The 27,657-nt window shown below is 44.1% G+C and overlaps 2 protein-coding genes across 10 annotated transcripts in view; one reads left to right on the plus strand and one right to left on the minus strand.

Moving 5' to 3' along the window:
* Positions 1-27,657, minus strand: part of RSPH9 (radial spoke head component 9) — an 85,791-nt gene that overhangs the window by 42,310 nt on the left and 15,824 nt on the right. For 2 of the 5 annotated variants that reach the window (XM_066993874.1, XM_013200049.3), the window contains one exon: positions 21,965-23,981. The exons of 2 other annotated variants lie outside the window; for them this stretch is intronic. In XM_066993874.1, the coding sequence (XP_066849975.1) occupies positions 23,821-23,981 (161 nt within the window). In that variant the 3' untranslated portion in view covers positions 21,965-23,820. Of the gene's footprint in view, positions 1-7,802; positions 9,358-21,964; positions 23,982-27,657 lie in introns of those variants that run through there. One more of the 5 variants, XM_048080166.2, reaches the window with a different exon arrangement.
* MRPS18A (mitochondrial ribosomal protein S18A) lies at positions 1,346-27,530 on the plus strand. 5 transcript variants are annotated; one of them, XM_048080157.2, is made up of 8 exons: positions 1,346-1,514; positions 1,737-1,768; positions 4,855-4,959; positions 11,840-11,963; positions 12,749-12,815; positions 13,732-14,001; positions 18,105-18,554; positions 21,776-21,981. In XM_048080157.2, exons 1-7 carry the CDS (start codon positions 1,415-1,417, stop codon positions 18,328-18,330), a joined length of 924 nt encoding a protein of 307 aa, XP_047936114.2. In that variant the 5' UTR covers positions 1,346-1,414; the 3' UTR covers positions 18,331-18,554; positions 21,776-21,981. The 5 variants fall into 5 exon arrangements, with proteins under 5 accessions (XP_047936114.2, XP_066849976.1, XP_066849979.1 ...); XM_066993875.1 differs by lacking the exon at positions 13,732-14,001 and having other exon boundaries at positions 1,356-1,514; XM_066993876.1 differs by lacking the exon at positions 1,737-1,768 and having other exon boundaries at positions 1,383-1,514.

Here is a 27,657-nt window from a genome sequence, read left to right on the forward strand (position 1 = left end):
CTGGGATGGCCCTGTTTTCATTGCTTGGCATAGAGCACATGAGTCTGGACAGAAGCCCTGCCTTCATTCCCACTTCTTCGGAAAAGTGTGAGTTGAATGTTTAGGACTGCCATAGAAAGATTTGCATTAATTTTCTGGTCTGGTCTCCCACTCTACAATCTAATGGGACGATATCACCTGGAGAACCTGCCCAGTTTTATCAAGGACTACAAAAAAAAATAAAAAGCATAGTCCCACTGCCCCAGATGGGCATACGTTTTCAAACTGGACTGTAACAAGAAGCAAGCGTAACAAGAGGAAGGAGGTAGGAGAGAGAAGAAACCTCTGGAGATAGTAAAATCACGTTTTATTTTACATTATGTTAAATGTTATCTTTGTCACAATTTATATTTTTTACATGACAGTTTAGCTAGAAACTCAGAAAAATGTAGAGTATCTTGCTTGAACACTGTTGACCACTGATAAAAGCATATGCATGAATAACCACCAATGCGCGACTCCCAAATGATTGTCTCTCATTCTATTAGTTTAGCTTTTTGAGAGAGAGACTTGAAAACTAACTAGCATTTGGGAAAAAAACATGAATGACCTTTGCTGTTGGTTACAGATCATCTCAACCTCAACTACACCAGCAGGCTCTTCACGAAGACACAGTGTTCCCATCAAAAATGAATGTTAACTTTGCTACCTGAAGTCACAACTATTTCATGCACCCCTTCAACAGGCACCAAGGGGCTACCTTCCATCAAAGGAAGGTGGAAGAAGCTAAGACATGGATATATGCTAAGAAAGATGATGGTAAAGTACTTTCTCAGCAGGCTACAAGCTGCCCAAGATCTGCCAAATGCAAGTGATATTCATCTAAAAATGGAAAGCATCTAAACTGGGCTACTTGCAGCACAAGTAAGTTTGCAGCCTGCCAACATGGTGCTTCAAACCTTCACCTGAGATACAAACACCAGTGCAAGAATATGCACTGACCTGGCAGATACAGATGGGAAATAGATAGATTTGACACAAGCCCCTTCTTCACACCTTGTAGCTTGCCTGAAGCACCCCTGAAGCCTGAGCCACCCTTGGGCCCATCACACAATTAAGCTAAACCAGCCCTTGTCCTTCCTCTCACTGGAGAGCCAGGAGAGACTCAGGAGCTGCGGCAGGAGCATAGCTCAGGCCTCTGTAACACAGTATCAACACTACCTCTAGGTTCACCTCCACCTGGAGGTGGAAAAAGCTCTTTAAAAAAAAAAAAGGGAAAACCACCCCAAGAAGAATATGCTGGGCACGGTAACAGCAATCTCCCTCCCTCCCCTCAGGTGACAGGGGCGGGACCCGCCGCGCCTCAAAATGGCGCCGCGGAGCCCGCCTTCCCCCCGGCGGAAGCGGGAGTGACGGCACCCAGGGCGACGACAAGATGGCGGCCCCCAGCCTGCTGCGCGGGGGGCTGAGGCGGCTGTTTGCCGGGCTCTGGGGACGCGGCTGGGCCTCGCCGCCGGCCCGAGCCCTCCGGGAGGGTGAGTCTGGGGCTGGTCCTGGGCGAAGGGCACCGGGGGGACCGCGGAGAGGCTCCCGGGCTGTCCGTCGCCCTGTTGCCTTACTGCGGCTGGGGGAAACGGTAGCGTTCGCTCTGTTTCACCACCCTTCCTCTCCCCCAGAAAAAGTTATTTTTTGCTGAATTAGTCTCGCTCTATTATTTTGTTTTCCTGATTTTTTTTTTCATGTTTTTGTCTGTGCAGTCGTGGAGGTGACTGAAGGCAATACGACCACAGTAAGTCTCTGTCCCCATGTTTTGCTCAGTAGCAGTCCGTGCTGTTGTGTCTCCCCTTTTCAGAGGGAAATAAAGTCTCCTGGTGGCTCCCAAAAGGGACGGTGAAAGGGTTGGTTTTCTGCCCAAAAGGCATCACAGGGTATGAAGGCAAAACGAAGGTAGGAGTGTGTTACAAGCATGGGTATGTCAGGTGGGTGGTTTGGCCAGAGAAGGTCAGGGTCTCATCGCCCTGGTGCTGGTGAGGGGATGAAGTGCTCCAGTCAGTGTCACCCATGAACAACAAATCTGTGGTGTCATCACATCCCTGGTAAAATTGGAAGCCCAGAGTACAGGTGTTGAGTAGGTGAGATGCAAAAGACAATTTTTCTGCTTCATTTTTTTTTTTTAAGTGACACTTGACATCATCTCAGCCCCATGATTAGTATGAGTAGACACAAAGGAAGTTTACCCGATGTGCAAGCACAGGGTTGTTATGTGCCATGCATGTTGCTTTGCTTTGACGTGCTTCGTGTTTGATAATCAAAGCGTGTGCCTTAGTGACTGTTGGTGATGGAAAGGTTGCATTTCATAACATATTCAGTAATAAAAAAAAATGGTGGAGGTATTGTCAAAATACTAAAAGAATACTGGTTCTGAAAAGAAAACCTCGGTTTTGAGTTTTCGGATGAAGAACAGCATTTTTCTCAGCTACGCTGTAAAACAGAAAGGAAAAGACCAAAGCAACAGAATTGGAATTTGCTTGATTAACACCATCTGATCTGTTGCGTGTCATCAAGAGAAGTATTCTTTTGAAGAAGAGGAACAGAAATTACTGGAGGGGGTGGAAAAATGTTATTGTTCTGCTCACAGTATGTGTGCTAGTAGCTATCTATCTAGAGGCAGGCAGGCAGTACGGATAGTTTGAAGTGTTTAAATACCATTGGAAGAGTAGAGCAGGAATCATTTGGGAATAACTAGAAAACAAAGCACTAAGCCCTAACCTATTTTAAAATAAATACTAGGGAGGGAAGAGATTTTTTATGCCTTTGAAAGTGAGTTTCCTTCTTGTCATATTTGGGTTTGAAACTTGAATGGAGCAGGTTACTTATATTTTAGATGTATAATTTTACATTATTTTTCTAGATGGTTTCTCTGGTAGCATAATTCTCAAGTTCCTATCCAATGTAGAAATATAAGGAATACTTGGATATTTAAATCGTTTAATATTCTAGCATCAACCTAGGATCCATCCATACTCATAAATGATATTCAGCCCTTTAGTTGGTCAACCTATACCATTTGTTACATTTCTCAGTATATCCCCTGGTCATTTCATTTATCCTACCAAATCAATGTCAGACTTTTCTGAATCCATCTCTCTGTGCTCATCTTTTTATGTATTCTTCTCTTTTATCAATATTGAAGAAAGTGTTCGACATGAATCAGATGGATGGATCTTAAAAAAAAAAAACTGGGTTTCATCAGCATATTGAGAACGTCAAGCATCTATATTCACTCTTAGTTCTCTAACAGAAAAATAACTGGGTGGTTTAACAATGTGAGAATCCTTAGTAGTTGGGGAGTAATTACCAAAACCTGTACGCCAAAATTTATTTCAAGAAAAATTGATACTGATACAGTATTCTGATTCTTCACTCGTTTTGAAAATGAAATTGGAGTCAAAAACTGGCAGGAATCACGACTCTGAGGGAACCAGATAGACTGGGGAACCAGATAGACTGGCTTCCCTAAAAATAATTTTACCAATGAGTGAAAGAGTAGATACTGGCCTGTATTTTATATTCATAATTACTTTTTTTTTTTGTAAAACTGGCTGTCCTACTTGTGGAGGAAGGGATCTTACTTAAAAATCGACAGCATTCCCTCTCTTTGAGGTACAGAGGTTCAAGTACAGCTCACTTATGTTTGCCATCACTAGGCAAGAAAGACAGATGGTATGAGCTGTTTCTGACATTTCAGCTGGATGTCAGTGTCCCATACAAACTTAGAGAAAACGTCATGCTGTTTTCTTCCCAGGTTTTCAGCTTTTTATTAAAAATAACATTGCATTCCTTCACAGTGTTGGAGAATTTAATTAGATACCCAGGATTTGTTCATAAACTCTCTGGTGTTTGAACTATTTGAGCCTAACGGTTGGTGTTCCAAATGGTTTTAATCTTAATTTGACCAGACGAAACTTCCAAAATGTTTTTGAAGAAAAACTGGCTTAGTTTTATTGTCTTTACATCTCCATTCAGCTGCAAGTTGAGAGAGCTCTTGCTTCTATTCATAAGTCCTCAAAAAAGACAACCGCACACTTATATAGACTTCATATTCCTAAAATACCCACGCTTCGAAAACAAATTTCTCAGGTTCCTCCCACATACGCCTTCTAGACTTCTTTGCATGTTACTTTTGAGAAAAGTCGAGTGTTAGATGTCACCACTTTGTAGTGATAGAGAAAAGATTGTAAAATGATCTCCCAAAGGGATTGTTCAGGGAATTAAACTAGAAAAAAAAATATTGGTGTATTTTAAATATATATATGTACACACACACAACAGACATCTTCTAACAGGCCTTTCTTAGGTCTGGCTTATGCTCCGAATTTTCCTTGGTGTTGGCTTATAGTCTAGTAAATCTCTGCATACTTTGGCCCACAGCATGCATCTGCTATTCTGTGACATTCTCATATTCCCAGCAAAAATGTGTTTTAAGGCTTTTGGCTAAAGGATCACTGCAATTGCAAGGCACAGTAGTTCAAAGGAATATTGCAATGAATGGAATTCAAGCAAATATGAGAATTTCACATTAACTAAGAACTAGTTTAGATTTAAATAAAATATTTACAAGAATTTATCAAATGGTTTTCTTTGCTCCTTGGATTACTTATTTTCCCCATAATCTGTGTATATCCGAAGTGCTTGATTTATTGATCTATAAAAGAGTGAGTTGTATAATGCCCGTCCGGTCCCCCTTATATATGTGCAGTAATTGTCAACATGTTGTGGTCTTAGTGATAGATTTTTCTCAAATCACAGGTGAAGGTAGAGGTATAGATTATGAAATTTTTGCTCGACCATTGTATCCTCTGAATTTTTTCCTAGATTGAAGGGAAAATTATAGAGGATGCTGCAGCACCAACTCCTCCTAACCCCTCTGGCCAGTGTCCCATCTGTCGCTGGAACCTGAAGCATAAGTATGATTACGTGGTAAGTTTAATGAAGGAGCATTGCACCGTCCTCATAGATAAATACTGCTCTTGTGTCTAGCCTACTGCACAACCTGATCCTTTCTTCTTTTGCCAGGTATAGTAAAGATAGGTAACTCCATCTCTGCTTCTATGTGATTTTTTGCCTTGGTTGATAGTATTTCTTGGGAAAAGAAGGATTTGTTCATATCAAATATGAGGTTTGGAATTATGCATATGCACGTTATTGCTGGCCATCCGATCTGAGAAGGCCATATCTCTCTAATGTGCCTAGCTGCCCTTCAACATTGTGCTTCTAAGAGAACGGAACTGAAATGCAATATTTAATCAACAGATTCAGGCCTGCTGTAACTCCAGAGAAGCCAAAAGTCTTGACTAGACTTGCATCTTTAAGAGCTGCTGTTTTTTTGCAGGTCATTGTTCACTGAAGTAGTAACTGTTCTGCATACCTTTTGAAGCTCTTGATGGATATGACAGAGAGCATACATGCTCTCTTCCTTTCCCCTTAGCAACAGGAAAAAATAGTTGATTGAAGCCTTTTGCAGGAAATGCTAATGAGGTGTTTATTAACTAACGAGAGTATGATTGAGACTAAATGTGGAAGATGGCAGGGAAATTATGTAATGCTTTAAAATAAAAGCACAACAGTCAAAAACATCTTAGAATAAAGAGTATGAGGTAGAGGTTACAGAATGTAGCTTCACAAGAAAAGGTCACTCAAACAGTTTATAAAAGACCGGAGTGCCCCTGTGCAAGCTAAAATCCCAATGCTGGAATTAGAAAAGAGGAAAACCAGACAGCAACATGCTGTTACTAAGGTAAGGCAACAGAGAAGTCAGAATAAGTTAATGCTGTTAGGATTAGGGTGACAGAGATAAAAATAAATTTGGAGGAAAATAAATGCTTGTAAGAAAGACAGGGAACTTTAAGAACGAAGTCAGAGGAACTGAAATTGGTGTTGGTTGCAGGATGGCCAAGCGTGCAGTCCTAATGTGTGAGCACATGCACACAAATGAAAAATTGTTTGAATATCTAGGTACTAGTTGCAGTCTTGCAAATGACTGCTGTAAAGCAATGGGAGAAAACAGTACAGACTTAAGCACTGAATAAGGTACAGACCAGCAGGCCTGGATTGCGTGTAGTGCCAAGATCTTAGCGGAATTAACTAACAAATAACTTGACTTTTGCAGGGTTTTTTTTTAAGTGTGGAAAAAATCTTAAGGAATCACCAAATGCTTTGAAAATAACATCTAAAATACTAGACAACAGAGAGGAAAGAGAATGATGCTGATGGTTACTACTTGGTAAATGAAATGCTGCAAATACCAAGTAGAATGGTATCAATTAAGAGTAAAACCTAGTAAGTGATTAGGACAGGACCAGTTATGACTCATGAGTTTTGAAGAACATGAGTACAGAAACAGTGCCAGATAAAATACAATTACTTCAGGCAGGTGAAACATGTGAGATATAAATGAAATGGCAGATTAGCATCTGTCAGTCGTGTTTCAGGAATGATGTTGTCTAGGATCTGAGTGTTGTTAATGATTCCAAATCGGGCCAGATGCAGTATTAAACAGTGAAATAAATGTCAGGGCAAAGTGTTTTGTGTTCTCTGGTATGGTTTCACAACAATCCGGGCAAGCTAAAATATTCTGAATTAGCAGCTGAGAATAAGTAAGGAGAAATGGCAAATATCATTAAGGTATGGAAAGTACTACGAAAGCAGATCAGACTCGTTCATGTTTGAATGCAGGGATTTCTTGCAAGACTCACTTCTTCATAGTTGCTGAACTCCACTGTATTCAAAGTAAACCAATTACACTGGAAAATAGTTTTCTAAGGTTAATTTAGAGTCACATAACTTCTAAATGCATGGAGTCAACAGCGTCATTAAACTGCCTCGCTCTACAGATTTTCAGAAAGCATTCCATGAGTCACCCACTAGGAACTTCATAGAAACTATAAACTGATACTCAGGGATGAGATGAGTCATCTTGAAAATTAATAAGATTTATTTTCTGCTGCTGTCTGTGGTAGAGGACTCGGTTGCACAAAGAGATAACTGGGCCAATGAGAAACGAAGTGCTTTTAGATAATGTGGTGCTGTAGGGCCAGAGTTCCAGGATTAGAAGTACGACAATGTGAAGCTTGAGTGTTAAATATGTTTGTACTGTGAACTAAGATTACACATTTTCTTCCATGTTGAAGCTGTTTGATTCTTAGATTCTGATTTCTAGTGGTCAGTATGGAGGCAGGAGAAAACCAAATGCGAGGAGAGATCCTGCAGCCAGAGTCTTGAGAATCATTGCTGAGATTGTTCCTAACGATTTAGGAAGCCTTGGCACATGTCCACCCTGGCTGTTGCGTAGTTTTTGAATGCAAGTGTATCTGGGAGTATGCATCCAGTGTGCGTGCTGCAGAGCAGAGGAGAGTCTGGACAGAAAGCTAAAGAGAGCAGTGTGAACCAGCGTATCAGAGTTGTAGGAGGTTCCTGCCTCAGCATTTAGAACTATTCCTCCATGGGGTTGATGAGAGCTAGGAGAAATTTCAGCTCTGGAGCAGATCACCTCTTCTGCTTGAATAAGTCCATTATACATTTTAATGCCAGTTGTGGATTTATAGGCTTTTAAATGTTAAGGGGAATAAAATCCCTCTTTTCTGCACAAAAGCTCTCAGCTGTTTTTCTTTGCTGCAGCAGTGATGACTAGCGGGATCTTGAAATGCTCAAATAATAAAATGCAGGCATTTAACTGTGTGGATAATTAAACGGTTTATTAAACTGTTTAATTAGACAATTTACTCATTGGTGGCTGAATTGTCCTAAAAGACTGTAAATCAAGACCAGCTATTTTAAAGATACAGGCTAGTTCATACAGCATAACCTATAACCCGTGCTTAGTAAGAGATCAGAATAGGTGGATCACAGCGGTTTCTTTGAGATTGATAAGCTGAGATCAGTCGGTTGCACAGAAGGGAAAGTGTGAGCTTTTTTGCTTGGGACGCTTGTAATTGGACTGAATAAGGCACTATGAAAAGGGAAGTGTTGAATTAGCCCCTGAGGGAGCTGAGTAATATGACCTCATAGGACTTTTCTTTTGTCATGGGCAACTAGCACAGTCTAAAGTAGTAGCATAATGAGTTACTTTAGCTGTCAGAGAACTGGGGGACCAACGTCTCCGAAGTTATTAATCAACCAAACAGGCATTGTGAGTGCTCACGGGTCATGATTCCAACCTGCCTCAGTTGCGGTGTGGAGGGCTGCAGCCGTCATTGCCAGTTCAGTCCTTAGTCTCCACTGAGGCTCAGGATAAAGGAGCCTGAGGTACAAATGCCTGCTGTTTGTCGTCTGGGTATGTCTGTTCACTGAATCCCAGACCTCACTTGATTTTTCATAGCCATCAGAGATTTTAAAAAAAATTGATTTTCATCATTGTCAGGAGGCAACTGGGTTGGAACCTGCAATCCTCTTACAAAATGCCTAGAGAATGGCGTACAGCTCCCAGGAGTAAGGGTTAAAGGAGGAAATACGTTCCTGTGTAACTGGAAATAATGACAGGCAGGCTTGTCTACAGCCCTGTAGTAATTTGGCTACACAGACAGAACTCGTGTTGTGATAAATGAAGGTTTTAATGAATTGCATGTAACCAGTCAAGGATTTTGCTTTCCAAATTGTCTGCGGATACTGAAATGCAGAGATGCCTCTGTGTTTCAGCTGCCATCCATTCACAAGAACGTGTTATACATAGTGTTTTGTTCAGCAAGTTTATCCAGACCTTTTAAAGGTGAAGGCTAAACTTGTTTTTCCTTCTCCCCCTTATCCACTTCAAACATCATTAGTCTGAGTAGGCAGTAAATATGTTGTCTTGCTTTGGCTGCAATTAGGGGAAACCAAACTGCAATCTTTGCCTGTTAGCCCTAGATTAATTCAATCCAAGTTGTTTTCATCAAATGCTGCAGATTACAGGGGTGGGAATCTGGGTCCAGCCTCATGGGAGCTGTCCAGTGATTAAAGCAAATCTGTAGTTACAGGCTTGGCTGTCCACTAGCACAGAATGTGAATTTCATGGAACATGACGGCACCATGAGAACTTGCCAGACGTATTTTTTTCTTTGATTTTTCTACATGCTTGTTCACTTCCCTCCGCAGCTGCCCCATAAAGTTGGCTGTACCTGTCTGCTTTCTCCCTGTTGTAGGATGCATCTGCACAAGTACGCTGGGAGAGGCACCTGGCCTGCTAACTGCGGGGATCTTCTGAAATGGACAAATCTTCTGTTGAGTGTGCAGCATTTTGAGCCAAATGGTGTGAGCGTAGTTTGGAACGGCAGCAGCAGGGACATAGATGATTTCACTTGAGATACAACTGTCACACAAGGAAGTTGGTCAGCTGGAGACACGCTGTTGGTCAAAGATAATAACAGAGAATGGATTTTTTCCCTGTTTTTTTTTTTCCAGAGGGAGAAAAAGACTGTCTCCTTTTGCTTCCCACCTCCCACCTTTGCATGGAAACGCTTGATAACAGCCCTGTGACTCCGTGAGGCGTGGTGGTAATATGAGAAAGCGCTTGGACCACACACCCTTCAGGAGAGCCTATGGGCTACTCAGGCTTTCACGGCTGCAACGACTGGAACAGCCTCAAACTTGCCATCAGCTCCCTTCTCCTTCTTCCCCACAGAGTAGTACAGCAGGCTAGTAGAAGAGTGTAGGAAGCTTTTCTCTTTCGAGGCACTTGGAGCTGAACGGCCCTTTCTCATTTAGGGAAGTGATATGTTTGTGCTAAACAGCAAGTGGAGGTGTAGGTGATCTGGAGAACTGGATGGCTACAGAAGATGAAAAAAACGGGATGGAGGCTTGCTTAGGCTTCCTGGATCCAATCCAGTGCATTTCAGGAGTGGCCGAAAGTCAGTGCCCTTGGACTGTTTGGCTGGCCTCTGTCCAGTTTCCACCAACGCAGCTGGCACCAAATGGTCCCTTGGTTACTGTTCTCATTGGCAAGGTCATATGCTAGCTGGGCTGAGGACACTTCACTTCCTTTTTACCCACAGATGGCCTCTTGGGAGCTTCCTGCTAGTTGCTCAACTGCGCTATTCTTGTTCTTTGGATACAACATCACTGTATGGTGGTTGTAAGTCATTCTTCATTAGCATGGAGTTACCTAACCTGCTGTTATTTCAAAGAGACGAATCTGAAAATAAGCCTGAATGCATTAACTGGTAGAAAGGAAGCCAGATAAGGGAAGAGGGAAACTTTGTTTTTCATGATCATAGTAGTGAGGGTGGGATTGGAGAGGAAAAAAAACTCCATATTTTGACCGCAGCACTTGTATGGCAGCATCTGTCAGAGCTGGTCATTACCAGAAAGCCATGCTGAATTCCAACAGCCCACTTCAGAGCTGAGCTGGTCTCCTGCAGTGGGGATGGATTTATAAATCCTAGATAGCTATGTATTCTGAATGTCAGTCCACTTGATTGTTTGTCTTTGCAAGGGCAGTAAATGAAGCTAGGAGTGCTTCAGGGAGCTCTTTGTGGAATTCTTTATGGAAAATGGAATAGATATGGGGTAGGAGGAGGTCTGTGATCAACAGGCAATCAGGGGTCACCCATCACGAAAAGCAACAAGTGCTCTTTGTTCTTGCCTGTTGCCCTAGACAGGGGGGAATAAAGTGCTGACATACCTGATTTGAATTCCCTTTCTGTCGGGGTGCCTGCTGGCACGTCCCTTCCAGCCTGAGAGCAGCCTCTGCACGCTCCAGCTACCTCAACTATGAAAATGTTTACAACAGCAGTGGAGAAGTAAACTCTCAACCAGCAACAAGTCTGTCAACAGACGGGGGGGGGGAAACCAGCACAGAGGCCCCAAAAGCCCTTTGGGCCAACTTACACAGACGTCAGTGTGTCAAGACGTGCCTATGTTGGCTTGAGGGTGCTCTGGCAGTGGGTGTGTGTGGAAATGGAGAGCTGTATCTGAGTACAGGGCTGTTTTACTATGTGCAGTTAATGGGACACTTGTGCTGTGTTTAATAATTTGTCATGGTAGACTTATGATACTATCTGATTCTACAGTTCCCTTTAATTTTGTTTTTATTAAAAGCGCTTTATATTTCTAGAGCACTTAATTGGAAAGGTCAACAGCAGTGTAATCTAAATGATCCTTGAATCCCAGCCGAACCCTCAGCGTGCTCTGAGCGCTCCTTCCATCCAGCATGGCTTTAACAGCCCTGCCTAACGCACGCACAGTCGAAAGGCTGAAAGCAGTGATTTATTCTGTTAGGTCTTCCCTATCGGCGCACGCTCTTTTCTCACAACAAGCTGCTTCGTGCAAGGTCTTGGAATGCTGCCCTGCTCTCCGCCGTTCCAGAGAGACAAGAGGGAAGTTCCACCATGGGAAACCAGATGAAAGTTGGAGGAATAGGTAGCAGAGAACAGCCCTGCTCTGAGGGAACAATGAAAGGGCCAGGGGTGATCTAACATATCTGACCTTTAGGATAGCAGCTGTGATGGAATCTCAAGTTGTGTAAACACTGTCCATCTGTAGGTCTTGTGTAACTGTGCCTCAGTACCTAGGACACATTGTCTTAGCTAGAATCTTGGAGCAAGTGACAGCGAAGGAGCAAGGATTGGAGCTGACATCATGTGTTTACACTAGTGAAGTCAGGGGAAAAGTCAGGCCATCTAAGTGACCTAACTGAGCTAAGCTGGCAGGCAGTGATGGCAAGCAAAAGTCACTTGCTGTCAAGCTGCAGCCAAACGTGTAGGAAGTGATCCTTGTTCTGCTTTGTACCGAGTTCTGTGCGCAGCGTGAGGACCAGCACAACACCTCAGAATGACAGCAGTTAAAGTAGCTGCAGCACTGATGGTCCTGCCCTCTTTTGCTCCCTCAGGATGTCCTGCTGTTGAGCCAGTTTATCCGTTCTGACGGAGGGATGCTGCCACGACGGACCACAGGCCTCTGTTTGGAGGAGCACAAGAAGATTGCGGTCTGCGTGCAGATGGCTCACCGTGCAGGTACCTGGCCGCCTCCTCAGACAACCCCATGAGAGGGGTGTCCCACCCTATTGGTATAACTCTGTAAGGTTTCATTGTCCAGTCACTCAGCAAAGCCGTTGTGCACCAAGTACTGGGACAGGATGATGGACCAGAAACCACGTGTTCTGCTTTCTGTGCATCTTGCTCCTGCCTTAGCAGTCGACATTTATCGCTGTAGATGAGTCTGCCATTGTAGAAGGATGTGGGAAGCAGCACAGACATGTAACTGTGCTGCTAATGATTAAATACCCGCTTCTGAAGTGACTTGTTTTAGTGTAAGCTTGACCCTGACCCCATTAATGCACCTGTCGACCATCTGCATTGTGAAGATCTCTATTTTGACCTGGAAGTGGGTCCCAGGTTGACACAGTCTGTGTATTGTGCTGGTCTTTGTCTGGTACATGAGATGTATCCAAGTTAAATGGACTGAGAATTTTAATAGATTTTTCACCCTGGAGATGGAATCTGATTGGGCACCCCTGTCCTATGTCCTCTCCAAAAGCCTCTGGTGAGCCCAAGTGGCTGGGTCTTATGTGTGTGTTTCCTCTCAAAGAGTGTATCCAGCAGAACCTCCTCATTTCTCTCTGGCCAGGGTGCAGGTTCAGCAATGGCTAAAGGAAGAACAAATACCCTTTGTGCTTTAGTTGTGTCTTAGCAGTAGGGATCTGGGTTGCCTGGCTTACGAGGTGTAATGTAACTTCTGGATGATACAGAGGCAAGGAGGGACTGCAAAATATTCTCACACCTTTCTTTTTCTATCTCAGGTTTGTTGCCAAACCACAGGCCTCGACTTCCTGAAGGGCATACTCCCAAGAAACCCAAGCTCAACAGGTGAATAGTCTTATCTTTGTGTCTTTTTTTTTTATTTATTTAAGGAATAGATTGGAAGAGGAAAAGCAGTTTCTTATAACTGGGTAGAACATGCCTCAGGCAACAGGTTTCATAAAAAGTACTTACAGCATTTCAGGGAAACGGTATCTGTCACAACTCTTGTTAGTCTTTAAGGGCAAACTGCATCTCATTCAGACCATCTATCCCCACAGGATGAAAACTGCCATGTGTGTTAGTCTGCTCGCCCTTTCCCAGCTGCACTGGCCTCCTGTTCAGTAACATTCAGTAGGGCAGTCATGGAAGGATGCCACAGAACTGGAGTCACAGTATCACAGAGTAGTTGAGGTTGGAAGGTCCTCTGGAGACTGTCTAGTCCACACCTCCTGCTAAAGCGGGGTCACCGAGAGCAGGTTACCTAGGACCGTGTCCAGTCAGATTTTGAATATCCCCAAGGATGAACCTTTTACAGTTTCTCTGGGCAGCTTGTTCCAGAGTTCAACCACTCTAACACTAAGAAGGTGCTTTCTTGCATTCAAACAAAATTTATGTTCCAACTTGTGCCTGTTGCCTCTTGTCCTGTCACTGGGTACCACTGAGAAGAGTCTGGCTTTGTCTTCTTTACACCTTCCCTTCAAGTATTTATAAGCATTGATAAGACCTGTGCTGAGCCCCATCATCTCCAAAACAAACAGCCCCTTCTCTCTCAGCCTTTCAGTGTCTGGCCCCCAGCTGCAATTAGGACAGAAAGGTGTGCTCAGGATGGGTACCAGCAGTGAGATGAGGGCTGAGCAGCTAGCAAGGGCCTGTCGCAAAACTGTTCTACTCTTCCCCATCCCCATTTGCCCTTTCTGACTGCAGGCAATGATTCGCCCTCAGCCTGCCCTTCCTGTGTAACACGCTCTCTTCCCCCTCCCAGGACTGAATGGCCTCTGCCCTTTGGTGGACAAACTGAAAGGCTGCTGTCGCCTTCTGCGCTTTGCTCAGCGTTAGGAGGTGCTAATCCCCTGTTTATGGCCTCACACTCTGTTTCCATGGGGATGTCAGAGCGGTTTATGAACTTTGCATTAGCAAGCCATGGGGTTACCAGAGGCCATGGGGCTGTTGCTGGGAGAGCTTGGGCTGCAGGGCTTGGGGCAGCTGGAGACTCCTGCATTTCGGATCTGACGTTCTGCAGTGGAGACTTGAGGTAGGCCCTTGGAAAAGTCCCTGAGAGATGCTGGCCCGCTGTGCAATGGGTAACAGCGAGAACTAAATTAGAGGAGTACGTTTGGTGCAGCCCTGTAGCCATCAAATACTTCAATTCTGAAAGCTTTGTTATTCCTGTATCTGAAGTCTTTGAGATTCTTTAGTTGCTGCGTCTATCTAGCAGCTGTGGGGTGGAGCACGTTATCTAGCTAGCATTCACATAGCAACCCTGCACAGCAGGTTGAGATGGGAAATGGTAAATCCTCTGTCATGCTGGAATCACACCAGGACTCCAGATCCAATGCCTTGACTCTGATAAATTGTTCCATAAGCTTTTAGTGAGAACAAAGGATACCTCCAGATATGTTCTATGTTTAATCTCTAAAATTAAGAGATCTTAATTAGTGATTAGGATCCAAGCCCTTCCTGTTATGTTGCTAGTCCCTCCCTACACCACCGATGTTTTCCTCCTCCCACCAAGGAGACGTAACAAGCGGAGTGGAGACAGTTGAGGAAAAGAGAACAGAGCTGTTGAGGAGATGGAACAGCATTGAAATGTCCAGAGCACTGACGTCTCAGCGTGCTGGAAGGGGAAAGCTTTCTGTCTCCTTGCAGAATCTTATCCACTGTGGTTCTGTGAGAGTTTTGACTCTTCCTGTCCCACTACCTGTGCTTTCTGTGTTGCTCTGTGGAACTAACTGTAGCTGGCACCACTTACAGTGGGAGCCATTAATTGCTTCCATCCCCCAACCTGATGGGGCCAGGTGGCCCTGCGAGGACTAAACATGTTTGAAGACACCTAACCAGTAGTTATTTGGGGGGAATGAAGCCAGAATTCCTATCACAAGTTTCCCATATAAATGAGTTGTCCAGGCTTACGTTCTCTTTACCTCTGTAATTGTTTCTAAAGCCTTCTGTAAGTCCGTGGTAACTGGGGAAGTGCTCAACCTGTGGTGCTGCCACAAGGCAGGGGAAGGCAGAGGTAGAATTGAGCTGGGACTTCCAAGTGGAACAAGCTGCCTTGCTCAATGCCATGAGGACTTGACCAGGACATCCTCTAATCCTGTCTGGTGTAACATCAGGACTGCCCACCTAACTGAGCCTTTCTTCACTGCATTTGGACCTGCTGGAGTTTTAAGTATCAGTCCTTGAAGAGATCAACAGGGTCTGCAGGGAGCCTATCATAGCAGGCACTATACTGCACAACTAGATGATGTCTCTTCCAAATCCTTAAATTTCAGCTTTGCTTGAGATCACTGTACTGACTGTTGTGGCCTTCCTTACCTCTGTGTAGAGAGGTAACAGTGACTTTGTTTTTTTTCCTCACTGCTGCTGTAGGCCTGGGAACACCAGTGAGGAGAAATTGAGGTGTCCCATGATATGCAGTTGCATAAGATCACACTTGGGCTACTTGTTAAAGCTCTTCCAAGACAGGAACAGAGCTAATGTACATCCCTCAACATCAGGGTTAACCAGCCTGTGTGCTCTCCAGATCTGCCTGCCTTCATGGCTTTTTCCTTACACCACCAGTGGGTCTGCTGTGTGTGTAGTGTTGAAATATACTCTTCTGTTCCCTGTCCCCTCCAAAAAAAACCCTGAGTAGCCAAAATTTCAGGAGCGTACCTGCCCTTGCAGCTTGCCAATTGCTGGTACTGATGCTTGCATAAATGAAAGAGGTGTGTCACTTGCTGGGCTCTGTAGATTGTCCCTCCTTGGTCAAAGGAAAGTAATCATGAGGAAACAGAACAGAACTTGAGACAAATTTGTATCATGGCTGCAAACTGAGATGGGTACTTCTCACAGGTGGCTAGTAATATCCAGTATACTGAGAATTTCATCCATTCCCAATCACATCCTCTGTTCCTGCTGTCTATCTCCCTCATTCATTTGCCGTTATTCTCCTGCCATCGGGGACTTGCATTGCACATGGAAGAAAACTCTGCATACAGAAGACACTTAGTTCCTGCTGTGCTCCTAAAACAGGAGGTCTGCTGCAAGGTGAAAAGAATAGGCAGAGCTGAGCACTGTACAGGGATGTAGTCTGTCTCTGACCATGACAGTAAGAGCTTTGCCCTTCTGAAGGACACCATTGCTCTTTGAAATGAGTGAAGTGACAGGATCAAGACAAAAGCCTAAGGTAACCTTAAGGACAGATTCCGCTCACTCACACCACCTGCGATTGAAGGAGATTTAATGTGGGGAATGCAGCTTGACTCAGTAGTCAGCCCAGCACCTCTACTACACTACAGACCTGAGCATCCAGTTTCTGGATGTAGACTCTGGATGCTTTTCAGACTCAGAGCAGCAACCCCTACCTGGATGGAGTCTGGCAGATTACTTCATATGGATAAGCAATTCCTTTTGTTTCTTTCCAGTCCTGCAAAGTCATGGTTGATGCTCCATTTGGCCAGGTTTATTCCAAGTTGTGTTGGTACTGCTGAGATCTGCTGCTGAAGGAGGAGCAAACCAGACAGATGAAACACTTCTGCTTTGTCTCTGACCTGAAGTGAGGTGCTTTGCCAGCTTGAGACTATTTTCATAGCACAGCAGTCAGCAGTACAAATTATCCAGCAGGTTTGTTCTTGAGGAATCTGCTCTTTGCTCCTCAGATGATGTTCAAACCAGCTGCATAGGAGGAGCCCTGTGGCTCCTGGGCAGAGGTGCTAAGGAGGTGCATAAAGAAGGGCTGAGGAGCTGTATTAATGTATACCTTTGAGAGTACCTCAGCTGTGCTTCTGGCTATCTTGGCCAGAATGTTTGGCCCACGTCACATTCACCCTGTCTAAGAGAGCCTGCTTCAAATACAAAGTGCCTGGCATGCACTGGCTATCACCTAGCTGAGATTAAGAAGTACCACGCCACCATATGGAACTATCAGCAAACTGCCTTGTTTTACCAAGGGTCGGGGTGCTGTTCTGCAGTTGATACAACGATGTGAAGTTTGGATTTATCACCCAGAACCCCTCTGCCTTCTCTGCTCCTCCTGAATGCATTTTTTCTGGTGCTTACAACCAGAAATATCCTGTTCTATTTTCTGCAGAGGTTTTACTGTTTCCATTGTACAAACTTCTTTCCTATGTGCCCTCAATTTCTCTGCACAATGGTAAGAATTTGCTTTGCACCCATCCTGGATATGATATAACATAGAGGAGAGGATTGAATGAAGGTATAACATGAAGGTGAAATGCTAGTTTGAGCCAAGTTGTGGTCATCAGAGTGGTAGGAGACGAGTGAGAACAGCCTGTGGTCAGAACTCACCTGGGGAGCACTCCACAGCTTTCTGTTCTACCCCTTGCAGTTCGGACACAGTCCAGGTGAGACTAACCATAGTATTCCTCATTTCTTGGACTTCAGTTCTTTGTCTTTTCACTTTCTGCCTGATTTGTTTTTGACAGCAATATCTCACGAACATTATTGCTTAACTGCTTTACTTGTTATGGGCTCTTCTGCTGAAGTATGGCCATCAGAGTACCCACATCATCCATAAATTCTTGAGTCCTCCTCCTCTCTTTCATAACATTTGTCTGCAGCACTTGGACATAAAAAACCAATGAAGTTTACCCTATCACTGCAGAATTGCTCCCTACAATTCACTTTCTCATATTTGGCCCAGTCCGGGGCTTTCACTGTTTCCAAGGGATGACTCCACAAGCAAATCTGTTTTGTAGCCAAGGATTGTTCTTTCAACCCCAGCCTAAGTTCTCCCTTTCATAACTTCCTGTTGTTACTTTCTTATTTCTGAGTCCATTTGTGCTCTAGCCTGGTGTGTTCCAGTTAAGTGCTGTAGCAACGAAGTATTTTCACTAGCCCATGAGGCTGAGTAAGTTCTCAGGGATTTCACCAGCGCTGTGTGGAGCAATAGGCCATTTCCAGATTCCAGAGTCATGTGTGCAGGCCACCAACACACCAAAACCATTTGGGGAGGTGTCAAGCACTGTTGCAGGTCAGACTTCTTGCTTTCAGGAGTGGAAACCTGAGCAGCTCAGCAGTTTACAGCATGGAGATTGCTACGTGGATAGTGTGGACCAACTATCCAGAAGAGTCGCTGAGTTCAGGCCAGCATCTAGACGCTCCCTTAATATAGCGCTCATTTTCTTTTGGCAGGTCCAGATTGTTGGTTAAAGGACAACACTGTGTAGTTGTTACCTTCCCAAAAGGACTGAAGGATGTCACGGGTTCCTGGGTCACCCTTGCTCTGTCAGCAAGAGGTTTCATAGATACGGAGTACATGGTCCTGAGTGCTCAGCTGCCACTCCATTTTCAGCTTCCTACTGGAAGAACAGAAATTGGCACGGGTAACATCCAAGTCAACCTCTCCTCCATCACCTGAACTGAAGAATTTGCTATGCGTTAGGGAACAGGCAGGTTCCATATGAACTCCTCATGAATTATGAAGTTCTCAGGCTCTGTGGACACCTTTCATCCCTTGGAGCAGAATCTGGTTTCACTGCTATCAGTGTTTCACGCCAGCAGCATGTGGTTTCTCTCATCTGCATGGAAACTGTGCTGTGCATACCACGTGAATTCAAAAGCAAAGAGCCAGAGCTGCTGCAGGTGAGCAAAACCAAGAGGTGTCAAGGGAAGGGATGTGGCAGGGAGGAGGCAGTCTTTGCCAGCACTTTGATCGAGTGCTTCCTGCATAGTCTATAGCCCTCTGCCTTCTGCTCTTAATCCAAACAAGAGCCAGATTGAAAAAGCTCACTGAGGGTTCAGAAGTTCAGCCTTGAACTCCACCGGCGTGCTTGAGCTGCATGCAAGGCTGCAATTGCCCCATGTGTAGGTAATTTCTCCTAGCACGTGGAAGTCCTGTGCCCCTTCCTAGCTGTTAAGCAGCAGCCTCTGGGCGGGAAGGCTTTGTGGCCCTCCTGCTCACAGAATAAAATTCGTGCAAGGTGATTGCCATGTGCCACAGAGATTTTAGGTGACTGCAATGACACTACCTACAGCTGTTTCCATGCTTTTTATATCTTGCCATTTCCCATCAGGGAAATTCCACCAGGCTTCTCATCACACTTTATCCAAACTAGTCCTTTGTGCAGCTGGAGTCTGGGAATTCTGGTTGCTCCCTGGGATCCTATCATACTCAAGGGGGTAAGCAGAGCCCTGGGGTGGGTTGCCACTCTCTGAGATTGGCAGTTCTGTCCCCCTTTAGCAGAGTGAGAGCTCCGTGTACTGAGGTAACAGGTTAGGAGACTGCACACCAGCTGCATTTGGCAACCACATGGAGGCTCTGTCCTGACAACCCTCAGCTGGTTGAGAAAATTCAGACCATCTGCCAGTGTATAGCTGTAGGTTATTGTAAAAGCTCCCCAGGACAGACCAAGTGGCTGGATATAATGGAAAGTTGGGTGACTTGACTAAAAAAGGGGGTACAATTTCACGAAACACCAGATGACATGGACAGCAGAATTCACAGGAAAGTCCTGTGTTGTGGGTTTTGAAGCCCTCATGTGAGTTTTGTGGATTGTTTCTACTCTCAGGAAAAGAAAATCTGTTTTGTGAAACAGTAGGAACTGGTGTTAGTCAAAACGGAAAAGGAACTTGGTAGACCAAGTGCTCCCAGGCATCAGGCTTTTGCCACTGCTGAATCAAGGTAAAAAAAAAAAAAAAGGCAGCAAACAAAATAGGACAAGTTTGAGTTTGGGACAAAGCAAGTATTAAAAGTGCTAAAAGCAAATGTGCTCCAGGAAGGGAAAGCGTCCAAATGTCTGTTTCAGCTAACAATGAAAAGCCCCAGCCTGCAGTCCCCAAAGGAAGCCAAAAGCCTGGACCAGAGGGCTGGATTAGACCTGCTCAAAAGAGAAATAACAAAAGCTTTCAAATCAGGCCATTACTAAATCCTCCTTCCTATGCAGAATTGGGGTGTGCACTTCCAGCCCCCACACAGAAACAGAGGGATTTCTTAAAAAGCCACTGTCTGTCTAAACCTGCACACAGCATTGATGCGTATCTCACATTCACACATTCACTTCTCACAGTGAGATCATTTATTATCACGGGAGCACTTTCCCGTAAGCGTGCGGACACGTGATCAGAACTGCACTTGGCACACTGATGGATTAAAACTATTTTGTATTTTTTTCCTCCTTCACTGTAACTGCAGCCTTGCGATATCAAAACTTGTGCTACAGACCTCCCCCTACAGTAAGGGAAATTTGAGAAGGACTTAGCCCTATGTGTCTGTCAAATACCCTTACAAGTTCTCCCAAAAAAAGCTGCCTTACGTTGGTTCTCCGCCAGATTCCCAAGTAGGGACCTGTGTTTGGTCTCTCTGAACTCCCCTTGCATTTGAAATTAGAGACAGGAGTCTCTCTGACTTCCTGTCCTCGTGGTGTTATGTAAGGGATTCCACTAATGCACTAGCATAACATTAAAGGTCAAAAGGGACTAATTTAACGCATGCGTGTGAGAAAAAGTGACTGAGTCTTGTTCCATGCCATCTCCTGAATCCCTCCTGCTGCTTCTAGGTCTTTTAACTATCATAAACTCCTCAAAGCAAATACAAACATTTTGGAAGTGACTCCATTTCAGTGGCAGGGACCTCCAAATATGATCCATTTTTCTATGTTTGTTATTCAGGATTGCTAAGGAAGGAAAGCCCTAGGAAAACATGCTGCTGTTAAATAGTTTGTAGCTGCCTGGCATAGCAAGCTTTCTTTGTAGTTCTCAGGAATCTGCCAAATGCCTTCAAATGCATTACGTGGTCTCTGTCCAAAGTTCTTAATATCTCAAAATTGCACGATACAAATAGAAGGTAACAAAGCTGTTTGGGGAGAGGATGACTGATTGAGGTTCCATTAAGACCATGGGATTACTCAACACAGGCATGCAAACATCGCTGGACAAAGTTTATCAGTCTGTTCCAAATTCTAATTTGTTGGAGCATTGTTTGTGCAGATTACGCTGGGGTTTTACTTTGGATCTTTATTGTCTGAAAAGACTCCTCTTTCTCTAAGGACCTCTGTTCCCTCTCTACTGGTAGCAAAAGATTTAAAGCCTAACAAAACTGCAGGCCACCCAGCCACAGGGTAAGATTTCCAGTAACTGATTCTGGATCTGAAATCCCCTGCCTGTTTGCAAAGCCAAGTCTAAAACTTCAAATGGTAAAAAGCAGAGGATATTTGCCAGACATTGCTCTTCACAGAGATTTGTAGTTGTGATAATTCTATTCTAGTACCTCTTAATTTCAGGTTCTGGCTTCCCGCAGCAGCAAGCTGGAATAGTATTGTACAGAGAATACTAAAGTAAATTTGGGCCTACGAAAATGCAAGGCTAGGCCAGAAGCCCATCCTGTGCAGAAGAAATAACCATTTATCCACTGAAAGTAAACCAAGTCCCTTTTTAGAGACTATTTTACACTGTTAGGCTAATTACTTTGTAATTAGTATACCTTATTGAGGCAAGCTGTTGAAGCGACACCTCCCCTAGGGGACCGATGGATTCAGTCTTGGACTTCATTGCAATGAAGGCACTCCAGTTTTAGCTACTAGTGGACAACTTACCAGCAGCCTGGAGATTACACCTGATTTGTTTTGTGAGACTGGAAGTCAAGCAGGTGCTAATGGGTGCAGTACAGAGGTACAGCAGTGCCAAAACGTATGGTCTTTTCCAGTGGCCCATTCTGAATTGAGGGTGCTGTGCTCATTTGTAATTGCTTTCTTGAAGAGGCACTTGGGGAGGCAAAGGCAGACGAAGGAGTGTGTGCTCCTGCTTCACCCAAAACCTTTTATCAGTGATCAGTCTCAAATTGAAATGTATCTGTGTTGTTTTGACAGGTATCTGACCCGCTGGTCCGTCAGATCTGCAAAGCCCATCTGGAAGAGAGGCCCTAAGTGGTGCAAAGTTCCCATGCCAGTTGGACACCCCTTGCTGAAGGATAATGTCAAATATACACACAAGTTTCTTAATTTCAACCACTAGGGTCCAGAACTGGCATAGTCAATGAGTACAGCTGTTTTACACTGTTGTTTTTTTTTTTTTTTTACAAATTCATAAGTATCTCTAATTTCCAAATTCAAAAACTGTCATTAGTGTTCTGTACTGTCTCCAGTGAATGAGCTTCAGTCTGCTTCTCTAGGAGAAGACACAAGGTTCAGCAAAGCAGAGTTCAGTGTTCAGAATGATTTGGAGAAAGCAGGGGGCGAAGACTTTTCCTCAAAGCCAGAAAGGATCCGAAGGTTTCTGTTTCGTTACAGTCTACTACTGGATTTGGAAAAGGTTGTTTCCTTCTTTTCCCAGAAATGAATAGTAATTCCCCATTGTGTTTCAACTCAGATTTGCCTTACTTGGGCTCCTATATCTGTGACACTGATGGAAGAAAAAGCCTCCTGCAGCACTGTTTCCTCAGCAGTAATGGAAATTACATTAATGATTACTGAAGTGAAATATTTTTATAATTGTACTATTCATAATTTGCAGCAGTAACACCTGTGGAGTGTCAGGCAGGCATGTGTATGTCTTACGTGACGTCTTCAGGATTCCTAGCCCGTGCATCCCTCCTGGATCTAGCAAATACAGAATGCTGACGTTCTTGACAACTTGGCTTCTTTTTTTCTCCTTGCAAATACATTTACCACAAGTCTTCCTTTTCAGTGATGGGGCTGCTTCCTGGGAAAGTTTTGGGCTGAGAGATGTGCACAATTTTCCATCCTATAACTAAAAGGCGGCACCATTTCTCTCCCTGTACAATACATGTGTGTGTCTTCCACTGACAACTTCTGCTTAAGAGTGCTAGTTAAGGACCTCATATGAAAAGCTTATTAAATTTATCAGGGTCATCATTGGCTCCATTTCCTTGATACTTATCTGAGCTACAAATCAACACTGAATGTACTGCTTTCATCAGAATCATCAGTTAATGCTTGTCAGCATTGACAGGAACAAAGGATGAGGATAAACCCATATTACCCAGGAAATGAAATTAGTTTAAAATGGTTCTTTTTAGTCTCACTTTGTATAAATGGAAGCCCTAGATTCAGCCTCCTAAGCTGGCCAAGATTTTTTGGCTTTGGGAGACAGAACGAACACTTCATTCTATCCTGAGATAAAATCTCTGTCTGACCATCCTTGTTTTATGAAGCTTTGAAACCCGCAGCCCTTCAGAAACAAAAATATTTTTCTTTCTTCTGCTGCGTACAGAAGTTAATAATGTCTTCTAGCCCAGGTAGCTCTGCTCAGTGAGTTCTACAAATGGAAAAGTCACTGGATAAAGCCATTGCCTTGAGGTGAACCCAAATGAGAAAGTTTTGCAAACAACTAGGTGATGCCTACAGTTAATTTTTTTCCTAAAGTTTTGTGCCATGAGCTGGAAAGACATCTCTAATTTTGGTGAAGCCTAACACCTGAAAAACAAAACACTCAGCCCTGTCTTCAATAGGCCTTTCTCTAATTCAGGGTTTAGTAAGGATCCCTTAGAGTATGCACCAGCTGTCTACTTTGACTCCAGAAGCAGGCACAAACTCTGTTTGGCATTCATGGGTGACAGCAGGCATTCATTTGTATTGCCTCCGGATGAGTTGTGGTGTCTGTACACAAAAAGATCGTGTAGGTTTGATTTCCAACCTAAGGCTTTGCCCTTCATGGAAGAAAATGTATTTTGTTACTGGCTGAAGAATATGTAGTGACACATTACAGGGAATTCAGCCTGGAGTTGAGGGAGGATTGCACACAAGTCCTAGGACAAGAATCGAGGCCAGAGTCCAGGCACAAAAGAATACTGCTCAAAGCACAGAGGTTTTACACATTTATAGAATAAGCAATAAACAAAATCTCCGAAGTGTAAAATCTAAATATTCTTGAGTCCTCATCCCAGAGAAGCGTGTCACAGCATGAAAGGCAGATCTAAGTTCTTCTCACCAGTGCCAAAGTAGACGTAGCCATATTGCTTAGTCATTGGGACATGGTAGGACGTCAGTCCCGGCCAGAGCAGACTCCTCAACACCACCACAGCGCCGCCTTTCTCTGGCTGGACAGTCCAGGAGCCTGTAGGAGAATATGTGCTGATGAGTCACTACTGCAAATCAGAAGGGCGGTGTTCCTGCAGCAAGGAAGAAGGATCGTGGTGGGGTCTGCCTCACGAATTAACAGTGCACAAGAATGCATCAGTACGTTGGAGTTCCTAACACCTGAAAAGAGGGAAGTCAGACCAGAAACCTCAATGCTGTTTCTTCTTCTGGCAGTTCAGCATTATTGGTTGCCTTCATTTCCAGGTGTTTGCGTCTAGTTTCACACAAGCACATTCCTACAGCCATAACAGTAATGACGTGCATCACAGGAAGGGTCCCCTGGAGCTCCAGACTTGAATACTTTATCCCTAGGAGAAGCTGCAGTTATTCTTGGCTGCTTCTAAATCGGCAGCAGTTACTCTAACGAGCTCTGCTACCTATTTGGTCTAGTTACTAGCTATATGGCAATCCTGGACAAGTGTGCACAGGTATGAAATTTCTCCTCAAAACACTTGTAGCATTAATAGAGAGAAGGTGGCACTCTTCCTGCTTCAGGGGAGACTGTTTTCCCTAATGCAGCAACTGGGAAAGAGGAAGAAAAGAAAGCTAAAAGCAGGATATTTCCCATCTCAGAGAAACTTACAGAAGAGGTTAATTCTCTTCAGTCTTTTTTGGCTCCACCATTGACGAGGATGTGCGTGGTAGGGGCAAAGGGATTAGTTTCAGCATTAATTTTGCTTTGGCTCTGCAGAGGAAGTCCAGAGCCAGTGTGAAAATGCAATTTCTCCTGGATGCAAGGAGCTCTGAGCCACTGAGTATTTGTTTTGAGTTTGACACAACAGCCTGGGAACAATGCCGGAGGGGAGGGGGCTGGAGCATCAACTTGGATTCAATGCTAGGGGCAAGGAGCTGCCAAGAAGAAGAAAATAAGAGCTTCAGCACCAAATAAGTAATGCCTAGAGGATGCAATGTAGGGAAGAAGGTTCTTGCTGAATCTCCATCTAAAAGCAAAAGCAGCAGACCCAAATCAAAAGAAAAAAAAATACCACCCACAGTCGGAGCTATCTGGCTATTGCTGGCCTAGAGTCAAGTGGTAAACCTACATGTACTCAAAGCCAAAAAACTGCCAATTCCAGAGTAAGCAGAAAGCCCATAATGTGTTGGGCCAGTTAGCCTGTATTCATCCTTGTAGATAATTTTAGGTTCATCAATTTGTACTGTGACTCATGCTTACTCATGTCGTGGTTAGCCTGAGGAAGGGCTTCTGTGATTGCTGTCAGCTGCCAGTCCTCCCCCTCGCAGGAACTTCTGGTTCTTGGCCAATTTTAGTCACGTCTGATGAAGGGCTTCAACACCCCAAGTTCCTACAACAGATCTCCACAGGACGGGGTCCAGGGGTTGACCGCAACTCCTGAAGCTAAGTGTTTGGCCTGCCAGCAGCTGCACAAAGCATAGGCTGTTAGGCTTGCCTGGCAGCCAAAAGGCAACAGCTAGCTTGGGCAACTGGTGTTTGCATGGCTCTTGTACCCTCGCAGTACATGTAGTCTCTTACCCAGCTGATGGCCAACTACAATAGTTAATTTCTTGAGGGAGGAGGGAGGTGATGTTGAAAGGAAACATATGTATGGTGGCTGCAGAATGACAAGGGAATAACACGATTCAAGGTCCTGTAAAACCAGGTGTCACAAGTGCTGCCACTCAGCTGTTTTCTGTCTGTTCTCTGTATTTCTGTTCTTTTCAAAACTTTGTTGGTCGTGATTGTTTCTCCTGTCTTTCAGTAGCAAGTTGCATGGGTGGGTTATATTATAATACGCACAACGTAATTCCCGTGCCATCTTTGTTCTGTTACCTTTTAAAGTACCCTCTTTGATTACATGCAGACATGGAACTAAATGAACCACAAGAACCCCTTCGCCTTCTGGGACAGCCGCTGAACTTTCTGACAAACTGACCCTGGCTGCAGTATGGAAGTACAAAGAGGATATTCACAGTCTTCAAAGACTGAGGAGATTTCTGCAATGAAGGGCTTGCTTCTGACTCACTCAGCTCTGTGTTTACACTACAGACAAACAGCTGGAAATGACAGTAAAGCAAAACACTGACTAATACAGAGCAGGATCAGTACAGGTATGCCATCTCTGCACCTTCCTTGCATTGTGCAGGGACTCTTGTGCAGGTCCTAGTTAAAACATGAGCTAGTGTCTCCGTAAGCAGCGGTTTCCCATACAAGGCAATCTCAAGTCTCCCACGCAGCCTCTCCAGTGCCACACATAGGCAAACAAACGGCTGGATCTTTGTCATAGCTGGGGTAAACACACACATCATGGTTCAGGCAGAGATTACAAATTCTGACTGAATGAATCTCCTACAAAATCCACATGTTCTTGAAAAACTACTTGGATAGCATGGGAGCCTAGCTGAGGAACACTCCACTACAAGGCAAATCATCCAGTGACTGAGGCAAAAGTCACGAGTTTTCAAATCGCTTTGTGAACTTTGCTTCTAAAGTTTTCAGCATTTGCTAGTGGTAGTAGCTAGTCTATGCATGAAGGTGTTGGGCAACAAGAGGCAAGCAAATACGTCTGACTGCAATCGTGACAAATAACTTCCATTTCAACACTGAACTGACTTTTCTTTTGGTTCAGGGTTTTTGCAGCTTCAAGCTGCAGAAATGATCTGCAAGCCTTTCATCTACAGACTGTTGGGCTTTGCTGCAGCTTTACACATGGATTTGCAGGCAGGATTGTAAACTTTTGGAAGAGTTTGTCTGACAAGAAAATAATGGAATGAAGAACTCCCATTGTCTGATTTTGGACCAGTCCTCTGAAAAGCAAGTCTGTCAAGGATAGGATTGTGTCTTGCCTTGCTGGGTGGTGAAAGCCCTTAGGGATTATCTAGTTTGCTAATGCCTCCCAACATACTGGAAGCATCCAGCACCTTGTGTATATGTGATAGCTTGTATGTGTGTATATAAATATGCATACATTCATGTTCATGTACACAGATGAACTCTCTGCCCCAAACTATCTGTAGTCAAAAAACAAATGCCTGGAGCACGTTAAGTGGGAAAGGTGCGAGGGAAAACAGGGAAGCTAATGCTCTCGGGTCCTATGTTTGTATTAAGACTTTTTTGTTGGACAAATTCACAGAGAAGGTAGAGTAAATCAAGTTCTGCTTGATTAAATCAACATATCTTTGTTCTGGGACAATGCAGTACATGGATCCATGGTCTCCTCAGAACATTTACCCAGTGTCACACAGGCTTATCAATCTCTGTAGAGTATGCATCAACAGTTAACTCTACTGATCAAAGGAGCTTCCCGTACACTTTCAGACCTGGCAGAAATGGACAGATGTAACTGAAGACTTTTATGCTAGATCTCTGAGGGTTGTGATGGGCAACAGCTTCATTTTCCTACCGTCAGTCCAAGCTGCAAACTCGCTACGGGCTCAAACATGTCATTTCATAAATGCAAGACCTTTGAGGAATATTATGTTATTATACTTCCCAGCTCTTCTCTGATCCTTGACTCTGCATCTACTTCTATGCAAATGGGAACAATAAAGTTTTGCTGATGCTGCGTAAGAGTACTTGTGAAACAAGGACCTGAACAAAACAAGCAGGGTACTTAAGGGCAATCTCAGCTGGACCATCACAACATACGTAGGTTTGAGAACAGGACGAATTATAAGTAACTGCCTGAAACTCTAAT

This window comes from Anser cygnoides, chromosome 3, assembly GCF_040182565.1.
Source record: "Anser cygnoides isolate HZ-2024a breed goose chromosome 3, Taihu_goose_T2T_genome, whole genome shotgun sequence".
Lineage (NCBI taxonomy): Eukaryota > Metazoa > Chordata > Aves > Anseriformes > Anatidae > Anser > Anser cygnoides.